General features: G+C 46.5%; 1 protein-coding gene across 22 annotated transcripts in view; it reads left to right on the forward strand.

The window, feature by feature from the left end:
* Positions 1-12,303, forward strand: part of celf5a (cugbp, Elav-like family member 5a) — a 167,558-nt gene that overhangs the window by 146,161 nt on the left and 9,094 nt on the right. For 10 of the 22 annotated variants that reach the window (XM_076276910.1, XM_076276976.1, XM_076276916.1 and 7 more), the window contains 2 exons: positions 3,530-3,676; positions 11,391-11,539. In XM_076276910.1, coding sequence (XP_076133025.1) covers positions 3,530-3,676; positions 11,391-11,539 — 296 coding nt within the window. Of the gene's footprint in view, positions 1-3,499; positions 3,677-11,390; positions 11,557-12,303 lie in introns of all 22 variants that reach the window. The other 12 variants (XM_076276924.1, XM_076276992.1, XM_076276932.1 and 9 more) reach the window with 4 other exon arrangements.

Consider the following 12,303-nt stretch of genomic DNA (forward strand, 5'->3'; position numbering starts at 1 on the left):
TTTCCTGAATCCACTCTCGAAGCTCCAGGCCTGTGGGAATTCTCCTGACACTTGGCAGCTTAAATTTTAATGAGAGTTTTACTTCATAGTTCATCCACTTCTCTCTCTCTCTCTCTCTCTGCAGCAGCAGTGGCAGCAGTAGCATCCTCACTCACTGATATGCAAACAGCCTGATAAAAATCAAAGCAACGGGAGAAGAACTAGAAAAAAGAGATAGACAAATATCCACACATACATTGTTTTTAACCTCCCCTGCAAAAAAAGGAAAAAACGGCAATGCAACGGCCAATAAAAGACCAACAACTATCATTTCAAACAGACTTGCTGATGGCTACGGATAATGAAAATGGTTAAGGCAGATCATCAGAGCATTTATGCGTTCTTATTGTTGGGAGAACATTCAATAAACACCCATAGTAAAAACACAACGCAGCTAGTGGAGGATAAAGACGTTGCGGGGTTTTATACAGCCGTCCTAATGCAACTTAATTTATCCTCATCCACAAAGCTGGGCCATCAAAAGTTAGCCAGGGCCTGCAGGCCATCTCGGAGACAGAGAATATTTTTGAAGGAAATTGCACTGATAAGTAATGAGAAATAGATAGCACAGTCAGCATCCTAAGTTTCAGACATTATATTTCGTTTTAGCATGAAAATATATTCAGAAAAAGCCGCTTAAAGGTAAAATACATAGTTTCATTCTTCAAAAATAACATCATTTTAGACCTTACAATTATGAAAGGTCAATGAAGAAAGAGTTTTGCAGTGTTTACATAGAACATGCCTCTATTTACATGTCCAGGAGCTGTAAGTCAACAGAGTACAAACAAATACTGTACATTTGCAAACTGGTGGAGTTCATGAGTGCTGACAGTTCCCCATCAGATGCAATCCTGTTTGTACCCACCAATAGCTTTAGGAGGCCAGAGGTGATAAACCGACACAGCTTATTTCTGCACAGGCCTGCTTGACCTTTTGTTTTTTACAGTATTTTCTCTCGGCCGAGACTGAGGCAGCGTTCAGTGTTTGTGTGTGTGTGTGTGTGTGTGTGTGTGTGTGTTTTTACAATCCCCTGAGCTGCCAGCTCACGGGGTCACCGTGTGGCTTTAATGAGTGTAGAGAGTAGCCAGCTGACGTCGAGAGGCTCAGTGACGCCCCAAACACCTGCTCTCCGCTGGGTCGGAGATGGAGAAGGGAAGCCGCTGACAAGGAGGCCGAGAGACACAGAGCTGAAGGTGTAGAGAAAAAAAAAATGTAAATGTAAATCAGGTTTCTCGGCCTAGTACACTTGCGTATACAAGGAATTTGGTCTCTGCATTTATCCCATCCATGAATTAGTGAACACAAAGAGCACACAGTGTACACTTAGTGAGGTGAAGCACACACTAACTTGGAGCAGTGAGCTGCCTTGCTACAGCGGCGCTCGGGGAGCAGTGAGGGGTTAGGTCCCTTGCTCAAGGGCACTTCAGCCATTTCTACTGGTCGGGGATCGAACCGGCAACACTCCAGTTACAAGCCCGAAGCCCTAACCAGTAGCTCACGACTGCCCCTAATATAAATATAAAAGGGAGCAAAAACAAACAATTGTTTTTGTTTATTCTCAGCTGTTGTGGGTAGCTGGTGGCGTCTAAGGCTAGAGTTGACCAAATCTGGCCTGCGTAAGCAAGAGACTGAACCCTGAACGTACATGGCTGAGATCTCATGATGAAGTGTGATTGACAGCTCCTACTATGGCTCAGAGTTCTGACAAGTGCATCAGACTTGACATCAGACAGAACAGGGTGGGTTTGGGCTTTAAAGGAACAGTCTGTGATTTTAGATCCACAAATGTTTTGTCTGATTCACTGAGTTGCCTTCCATAGTCCCTTCATAGCTGTTCATTCAGATTGAACTTGAATTGCTCAGAGCTTTAAAAAAAAAAGAAAACTCTGCTGTTCTTAAACAGTGCTGGCTCTGTAAAAAGAAGACAAGCAAACCGGCTCAGACCTAATCAGCCATAAACATCCCAGCCAATCAACACGATGCTTTAGCAGTAAGCCAGGGAGGGGTGTGATTTTGCCTGGCTGTTGAGCTCAAATATCAACAACCTTTCGCAAAACCGAAACGAAATCGTGGACTGCATCTTTAATGTGTGCTTGCAGCCTCTCCGCGCACAAATACACACACACACACACACACACACACACACACACAGAAAATACACCCACACACACACCACCCCAGCCTGCCGTTCCTCCCCCACAGTACTTTGCCTCAGAGCTCCGGCGACACAAACAGCCCTGCCTGCAGCCCCCGGCCTCCACCACCCATCGCATTTATTGACAATCTCACATCAATTTGGGGAGGAGGCTCTTATCTGACGCGACGCACAACCTTTCTGCACTGTCAGATCAGAGTAATATTTCGGCCTTTTACAGGGATCGATTCGGAGGAAGAGGAGGAGGTGGAGGTGGAGGGTGGGGGCGAGTGATGAGGGTGGGGCTGTTATGACGTGGTTTGGGGGCAGTAGGCGAAGGGGGGGGGGGATCAGGCAGACAGGCAGTATAAAAGGTCAACGGTTTGGCTCAATCAGTGAGGGGTCTTAGTGAAGGAGTGTGTGGCAGCACTCAAAACCCAAAGGCTTCAGAGCTCTGCACAGAGAGAGATAAAGAAAGAGAGAGAGAGAGAGAGAGAGCGAGCAAAGGATGGAGAGAGGCCAAGAGGAAGGTCTGAGTCAGTGAGGCAAGGAGGAACCTTCTGCCAAGGTCAGCAAGTACACCACATGCCTAGTGGTGGTCACACACTTATATCCATTTCAAATGAGTCCGCCTCTCCGTTTAATCTGCCTTATCTCTCGTTCAGCAACGATGGAGGGAGAGGCGAGGTGGGTGACGAAAGTGGGAGTCAGACACAAATTAAGTAGAGAAGGGTCGTTGAAGCGCTGTCTGTCGTCAGGGCATTTTACAGTGACGTCCAGGGTTTGTGGTTGCACCTGTTTGTAGGAGTGGGCTTTGTTTATGGTGAAATAAACAAGTTACTGCCAAAGTTATAAACATATTATCATCCATAATATGTTTGTATTCTAGGGAGTCCATGGCAGTCATAACTGTTCTTCCCGCTGTCTTGACAGCAATAAAAACAAGACACGTCTGACATATATTAGCACGATGTCCTGATCCATGAACTTGAACAGACTTGTGTTTTGATATCTCTGTTTTATGATATCCTTGATGTCATATACTGTGTATATGTTATATATCATACCCTTAATATATAGTAAACCATAGATACACAGTATGTAAATGACTAGTAATTTCCAAATGATATCCATAATCATGCTTCTATGTGTGTATAGATTCTAAACATGAGCAAACGGAGCCTCTCTTCTTGAGCATGGCTTGCCTTGTATAACTGGATGATGTGTGTGTTGTTGTTGATGTTGTTGTTGTGGTGGTGTTTTTTTCCTCTGGTGAGTCCATTGCCATGCCGCGGGTTAAGTGTGCTTACCCTTTCTCCTCAGAGCGGCTCTGACTCTCTCCCCCTACCCCAGGGCGCCTCCTCCAGCCTGGTGGTCAAGTTCGCCGACACGGACAAGGAGCGCACAATCCGCCGCATGCAACAGATGGTCGGTCAGTTCGGCATCTTCAACCCCGCCATCGCTCTGCCCTTCAGCACCTATAGCACCTACGCACACGCGGTGAGTTCCCGTACACGTACACACACACAAACACACACAGACACACATACAACGACACACACACACACATATATACACTACCACCCCCCAGTGTGCAGTACCTCGCCACTAGCTCATTCCTGTGCTCATTCATAGTCGTACACACACACACACACACACACACACACACACACACACACACACACACACACACACACATGTGCCCCCAGCCCATCCCTCACCCCTCCCCTCCAACCCTGATGCTTTGATGAGCTCATCCCAGCCCACGTGCGCATCCCTCCGCACCTCACTCACACACATGCACACACACACACACACACACACACACACACACACACACACACACACACACCGCCTTCGCTGTCATCTCCGCCGCTCCTCGTGCCTGCACGCCTCACCACGGGCCAGAGATGACTCAGAATATTCCAGAAGCCAGCGCTCAGGACTTTATTTTTAGCAGCGCCAACTTTCCACCGGGTTCGCAGAGAAGTGAAAAGGAGCAACATTTAAACTCATCCGCTCCCTCCTCCATCCCTCCTCACTCTCCACCTCTCACACACACACACACACACACACACACACACACACACACACACACACACACACACACACACACACACACACAGCACGCACACACACACACACACACACACACACTTACACGCACGCACACACACACACACACTTACACACACTTACACACACACACACACACACACACACACACACTTACACACACGCACGCACACACACACACACACACACACACACACACACACACACACACACACTCACACATACTCGCACACACACACTCTCACACACACACACACACACACACACACACACACACACACACACACACACACCCACCTCACTCTCCCACACTGACGGACAGCAAAGCCCCGACCATGACTCGCTCGCTCACAATGCTGCCTCATAGGCATGGACACTGACGCAGAGCCCCTATGCAACAACACATGGGAAACAAACAAAATGTATTCATTTCTATATCAATATGCATGGGCAGATTTCCCCCTCTCTGTCTCCTGCTCTTTATAAATGCCAGAATTAATTGTGGAGGCTTCTGTGGGTCTCGAGGGCTTTATCCATTTCGTTTTCATTTTCATAGCACTGGCAGTGGAGGGCCAGTATGAAATGTGCAAATTGACCGTCCCTGAGTAATTGCGAGGCCGTTTCTCTCTCTCTCTCTCTCTCTCTCTCTGTGCACTCTCCAGTAAAACTCCAGTCTTCATTAGCATTTATGAAATGCAGCCCATCCCCAGGAAATGTGGGGAAATGCAAATGGTTCCGGAGCCGGTACAGGCGGTGGTAGTAGCGGTAGCGGTGGTAGCGGTAGCGGCAGCAGTGGGTCTGCAGGGAGCCCAGTATGGGCCGCACAGGTTGGCCATGACTCTCCCAGTATGGGCCGCACAGGTTGGCCATGACTCTTATTTACTGTGTCAGAGTCCGTGACTGACTGCGCACCTCTCTCCTCCCCTCTCCTCTCCTCTCCCTTCTTCTTCACTTCTCTTCTCTTGTCTTGTCTTCTCTCTTCGGCTGAGTCACTTCATCCTCCCCTCTTCCCCCTCCTCCTCCTCCTCCCCCCCACGGCAGCGGCCAACCTCGGCTGCACAGTTCATTACCGAGCAAAAAGAGAACAACAAAAAAGCGAAAGTTTTACATTCTTTGAAATGGGCCAGCGCCATAAAAACGCAAATTGATTTGCAGTCGGGATTTACTGACCAAAAAGAGAGAGAACCTGGCGATTGAAACAATTAAAGCACAATTCACTAGAATAGATTCTGGCAGAGAGGTCACACTGTTATTGCTCCTGTGGAGCAGAGAAATTATTGTATTTGACACTTTTGTAAGGAGGAAATGCACAGGAGAAACTCAAAATGGCTAATGTTGTAATAGTGTCTCGGAGCCACAGAGGAACCGTGGGAACAAAGTAGTAGAAAGAAATCAATACAGTGAATGCTGCGACACCTTTTGCAGATATCTGGTAAATGTCTAAGTTATATCATATTATTGGTTTCTAAGGAGTGTTATTGTTTAATACATTCCAAAAGACAATCAAGTAATAGACTTTGTGTCAACATCCAGGGGAAACTAAATTTAGAGGAAAGTGCTTTTCAACGTTGTTTTTTTTTTTTTTTTTGGTGGAGGACACGGTAATGGAATTTGGGGAGGGAGGGAGCCGATGGATTCCGCCGCATCTTTAAATGCCTTTTTGCCCCAGGAGGGCTCTGTCCAATGAAAACTGCCTCTCAATAGCCCAGCCACCCGTCTTCTCCTCCCCTGGAAGACGGAACACTGTGTATCCTCTCCGCCCGCGTCACCGCGGAAATATAGCCAAACATAAAGCACACACATGTGCACATCTGATGTACAGAGTATAGAAAATGACAAAATTAAAGAGCCACTTCACATATACGGCTGTGGATGGGATTATAGGCCTGAGCTGACAGCCAGTAAATTGGATTTTAGTCAAAGCAGAGGAGGGGGGGATGTGAACACAAATTGGAGGGAGACAACACTGACAACATGCCCAGGAAAAAAGAGAGAGAGAGAGAGAGAGAGAGAGAGAGAGAGATGTGTGCGTTTCCCCAGATAGACTTAACTGTTCTCCAGACAAGTACTCATTTGTAGGTTTTATACAGGGACACACTTGTGAAGCTGTTTCTCCCAGCTCTGAGTGTTTTGTCTCCTCCCTCCCAGTGAAAGGTTCTGCTAATACGTGGCGAAAGAACAAACCTCAATTTAGCTGCAGGTTGTTCCTGTCCATGGGCTTAGCGTGGCTATCTTGTCCGTGAGTGGCTCTGCCTCTGTCTCTTACTCTCTCTACTTTTCTCTCTCTTTTGATCCCTTGTCTCTGCGACACAACAACCATCCCAATCTGCCACAGCCAACTCCAACGCCCCCCCCCCTCACACACACACACACACACACACACACACACACACACACACCACACCACCCCCCTTTTTTGAAAAACAGCCCAGCTTGTTGATACAAAGGCCAAAAAGATCTCTCCCACTCAGTAGTCATCATCAAAAAAACTGTGCGTTAGATTAATATGACTCACAAATTACTTGAAAGCCCTCCAATATGTTCTTAAGACAGCACTAATGAAGACTGAGCACGCTCAGAGTGGGAGTGATGGACGCCAGTGATGAGGCCGTATTGACTAACATCGCCCCCTGTTGGGGCATTTCAGAATGCCCACACAATCCTCCCACCCTCTCCCCTCTCCTCTCCCCTGTGCTGCTTCAGCCTGAGGCTACCCTGAGAGTACTAAGGTTGCCAGCAGAAAAATAAGTGAAGTATTTTAAAGTCAAATTAGCCTTATCTGAGAAACGCTACCATCGAAAAAAGGGAATGGTACTTTTCAAACCGGCCATCTCGGTCTGTATGTTTTTTTTTTTTTGTTTTTTTTTTACTCTCTCTCTCTCTCTCTCTCTCTCTCTTCAAATTTGATTTGATGCAATTTACTTTGACAGGCGAGGTGCAGACGCCGGCAGAATACATCCCGGGATACATACCAACGAGCCATCATCCCCTATTAGAACTGAAAATATTGCACCCAAATAACCCAATTACTCTGGGCTCTAAAGTGCTCCTGAGCAGCATTGCTCATGATTAGGCCCCAACATGTGCATTTAAATGGCTAAATATCCCACATCCACATCAATAATACACCTTCCCTGAGATTGGAAATGTGACAGGAACTGTGGAAGTCCAAGAACAAAGCAATATCGGCGAAATCGGCGGGCCGGCTCCATCTTCTGCCCTGAGAGCAAAGCCCAGGAGAAATTATATTAAAACATGATGCTTCAGCCCTACGCACGATTACATTTATCCCTCAAGCACAGACAATTCCCCGCCAAGCTCGGCCTGTTCCTGTCAAGCCCGTCGTCTGTAGCCTTCCCCCAATGGAACATGCATCCCGACTGCAGTTTCAGGCCATTTGCGGGCCCAGGACCTCAATAACAAGGGTCCTCTCTTCCCCCCTCCCCTCTCTCTCTCTCTTTCTCTCCCTCCTCTCTCCCTTTCTCTCTCTCTCTCTCTATCCTACTCTTATTCCATTTCTCTCCTCTCTCTCCATCTCCCTCCTTCTCCCCCTCCTCCTGCTCCTCCACTCTGCCCTGTGCGGTGCCCGTACCGGACTGGCTAGAAGGGGTCACATGTGACAGCGCTGAGAGTCGACGAGCCACCGAGCGGTGCTGCAGAGATAATTGCCATGTGATAAAGAGGTGATTGCCTGCTGGCACCAGGGGAGAATAATGCCATCAGGTTGCAATAAAAAAGCAGATGCCTGACACTAAATGGATGCTATGGCACTCGGCAACTTCTTCCAGGTTTTCTCCCTCTCTTTCAATCTCTCTCTCTTTTTCTCGTGTGTTCCTATTTATGATTACTTTTTTATCTCGTGGGTGAAGAAAAGGTTTTGGTGATGAAAACTGGGTTGAAAAGCCATTAGTCTCATTTTGACCACCAACCAATGTCCGTGCGATGTACCAAATAAAAAGCTATAAATATTTTTTCTCTAAAATCTAATTGGTAATATTTGGATGAAAGAAGAAATGTTGAAGAATGATTGCATGAAATGATTCTGAATGTCCTTATCAGCATGAAGCTGGACCATGTTTTTTTTTTTGCTCCTCAAAAGCAAATTGATATTGCTGACTTCACTCCAACATAATTACATGCTTGAACCTTCAATTTGCTGCGTTTAATTCTCAAAAAGCATAACCGAATGCCACGTTGTTATCCATGACAATCTGAGGGAGCTGCCTTGAAAGGCTGCATTATCTGTGTGGCGCAAAGCAAGAAATTGGGCTGTGGAAGTCATCAACCTTGTCCTGTTATCTGACCACACAACCCCACCCTCACACCCCAACCCCCCCCACACACACACACACCCCACACCCCACAGCTTTCACAGGGAGCTGACAAACTGGCAGCCGGCTGAGCTCCAGTCAGCTTAGAGTCTCGAGGTCCTACTGAAATGGGAGTTTGCGGGCACGAGGGGCCCACAAAAGTGCCTGATTAGCGTGACACACTGCAAGTCGTAATAAGGGCCCGAAGAGACCCAGCCATTCCGCTCCTAATCTTGATGAGCACTTGAAGGGCCACCAGGCTACACTACACACTGACGTCCAGAATCACTTCATACTTAGTGCCGGAATTTGTTGTTTAGCTGTTTGTTGTTGTTTGGGGTTTTCTCTGTTATCAGCAGTTTTAGTTTGGTCCCTGTTGCCGTCGCCTTTCTTTTTTTTTGGTCTTGTATCACCTAAAAGCTCAATTTATCTTATTCGGAGCAAAATGGATGATCCCCATTTGTCACGTTGATAAAATTATGCAAATGACAACAGGAGTTAATAGATAGCAGTGGCGGGGCTCGCCGCTAATGGATGGGGTGCCAGGAGCCGGCCGTTCGGTGGCGGGACAGGTGCTTTCAGGCTTCCTGACAGGGGCATTGAGGTAAAATAATTGGCTTTTCCTACCCAGGGACTCCATGCAAATAGGAGCTATGAGAAGAAGGGGAACAAACGGGAGCCAGGTGCCTCATGGTGGCGTTGTGAGCGTTGAGAAGAGGCAGGGATGGGAGCGCTGGATTACTGTCTGTGTGTGTGCGTGTGTGAGAGAGAGAGAGAGAGAGAGAAAGATAGGGAGAGAGAGAGAGAAAGTGGCCATTTCTGTGGCATCAGTACAAACTCTATGGAGAGAGGGAGATGGGCTAGAGAAAGAGAGGGAAGGTTAAAGTGAGAGAGTAATAGAGGGAGGGATAAAGATAGAGAGAAAAAATGTATGTTGCACCAAAACACATTCCTTCAAATGCAGGGCTGTGTTAAAAACCTGAGTGCTTATACATCTTACATCTCTAAGTGGTCACGTACCAGACTCTCTGAAAATGTCTGAAATTGGACATCTTGTTGTGATACTTACACTCATGACAGGAAGGCAATGTACATCCATCTCATTTAAATTATGGAGAGTAAAGCATTGAGATTGCTGTAGCCAAACACAAGACAAACATGGAAACATGTTTATAGAGGCCATGCAATTGAATTTACCTGTGAAGAATGAGCTGTGCTGTGATTATATGAGCGTCAGTAGAATATGACGCATCTCCTGGTGTGTAGTCGTGACTAATCAGGAAAATAGTCCTCCTTAGTTGCCTAGCTGTCTCTGTGAGTCTTGGTGGGTCCCCCATTCCTTTCTATTACAATCAGTTCATTATTTCAGCACCATGTGGGTTGGCTAAGGAATTCTTATCAGAGGAACTAGATCCGAACCATTCAAAAGCCTCTCCTCGCCATAGGCTGTGCCAGTCATACCCTGTGATTTGAACAAACCAACAGAACTCAATGCATTTCCATGGCTCCACCATTCTCTGTTATTTGCTTTAGTGTGCATGACTTGGCTGTTATGAGCACATGGCTAGATAACTAAGGACTCAGATAGGAAATGCAAATAAACATGCTCAAGAGTAACATGTTAGAGGAACATCTAGTAACATCTAGTTAAGTATGTCAAATTGTCAAATCCATGAACTTGAAGAGACTTGTGTTCTGATATCTCTGTTTTATGATACCCTTGATGCCATATACTGTGTATGTTATACATCATATCCTTAATATATAGTTAACCATAGATACAGTGTCACACAATGTCAAATTGTCTTTGAACAGTTACTAAACATTGCCTTAACCAAATCCAATGCCTAACCTTAACCGTAACCATAAATTGTAGTTAACAGATTGTTTTGCATCTGTAGATAGTCTGTGTGACCAAAAATCTCAGGTTTGGTGCTTGACTACAACACCCTGATATACTCCATACTTCACTACTTGTAATCTGTACTTCTTCAATATGCCACATTGCGCCGGTGTCACAACCAAGCCTTCACACATTTTTTTTTTTAACAGAAAGTTGTACATCAACTGCAACTCCCCTGCAGGCTGTCAAACCTGCGCCGTTACAGTGAAATACAGTAGTCAGCGCGCCCGAGTCTGTTTTGTAAGCACTCCATTAGTGGCTGAGGGAGCGAGTCCAACAGCTCACAGTTCAGCCTGATAAGACCAGAGAAATGGGCAGAGTTATGCAGCCTCGGTTATTCATCAGCGTGTCCTGTATTAATGGACTTACATCACAGGTCACTGTTCGGCGCACGCTGGTGGCAGTCAAGCACATGTCCCGGTACAATGGGAAAGAAAGAGCGCGACGTTCACAATGAGGATGGAGATGGGGAGTGTGTGCGTATAATACAATTCAATCGGGGCCCGGGCGTGATTGCAGGCGATGTGCACTTGTCATCTGAACGAGTCCGACAGACAGCTATTGAAACATTTCGAAGGATAATGACAGCTTTTTGACAGAGCAGATGGACATATAAATGTGGGATGACAGATTTCACTTCTTTTTTTCATTTACTGCTCTGCTTTTCTCCTCTTCAACTCTGCCACGCACTACCCATCCATCAAACACATGGCCTCTTTCACTAACTTTTTTCCCTCTTTTGTCTTCTCTTTTCTCTCCATCTCTCTCTCTCTCTCTCTCTCTTTCTTATTGTCTCTCTCTGTATCTTTTTCTATGTGCCCTTTTCTTTCTCTATTTCTCTATGCTCCCTTTCTACCTGTCTTTCTCATGCTCTCTCTCTCTCTCTCTCTCTTCCACTCTCTCTCTCTGTCTCCGTCTTTAGCAGCTCATGCAGCAGCAGGCGGCCATCATGGCGGCCAGCCACGGGGGCTACCTGACGCCCAGTGTGGCCTTCCCCGCCACACAGATCCACCAGATGGGGGCGCTCAACATCAACGGCCTCCCGCCCACCCCCATGACCCCGGTGTCGGGTGAGTTTCATCATTCGCTGGGTAAGCCGAGCGCCGCCTGCTAGCCGCCTTTGGGCCGTTGGTAGAATGACTGAGTGACTGACTGAGTCCCTGACTGACTGATTGGTTAGCTTACTGGGGTTGCGGAGGGGCATAAGAGAGAGAGAGAGGGGTGTTTACTCTTTCTGAGAGGTGTTTCATTAATAATGTGCTGGGATTTGAATGAGTAGACGCAAGAGATTGCTGGATCAGGGAAAAAATGGTCGGATCTGTCATATCAGTCGCTCCGCAGACGTTCGAAACTCAGAGTTTTGGGTTCACTTTTGGCTCTCTGTTGATGGAACCGTCAAAAAATGTCTGCTTTATCTGACATTTAGTTATATGATAGAGTTTTAGCGCACATCTGAAAGCTAACATGCTGAATACCAATGTGCGTGTCATTAATTTTTGATGAAAATGTGTTGTCAAAGACAATTCAAAGTTTGATGATGCTGCATATCAAAGTTTTCTACACGTCTAAGTAATGCGGAGACTGAATCAGAGCCCCGCTTAAGAAGTCATGCAGGTGTGATATTTTAATTTACCAACGTGTTGACCTTGAGCTTTGAAATCAGAAATGCATGCAATCCGCTCTGTTTTCCATTACAAACATTCCCTCAGTATCCCAGCCAGACACATTAAAGGGAGCCTGAGCATCTTTGAGGTTTGCTGTACAACATTTGCTTATGCAGCGATATTTCTTTCTGTCTCTCTCTCGCGCGCGTGTTCTCTCTCTGGAAAAGAGAGAAA

Source organism: Alosa pseudoharengus, unplaced genomic scaffold (assembly GCF_046254945.1).
Source record: "Alosa pseudoharengus isolate Yale_2024_CS ecotype anadromous, Long Island Sound unplaced genomic scaffold, YU_APseudo_1.1 YU_APseudo_1.1_scf_11, whole genome shotgun sequence".
NCBI lineage: Eukaryota > Metazoa > Chordata > Actinopteri > Clupeiformes > Clupeidae > Alosa > Alosa pseudoharengus.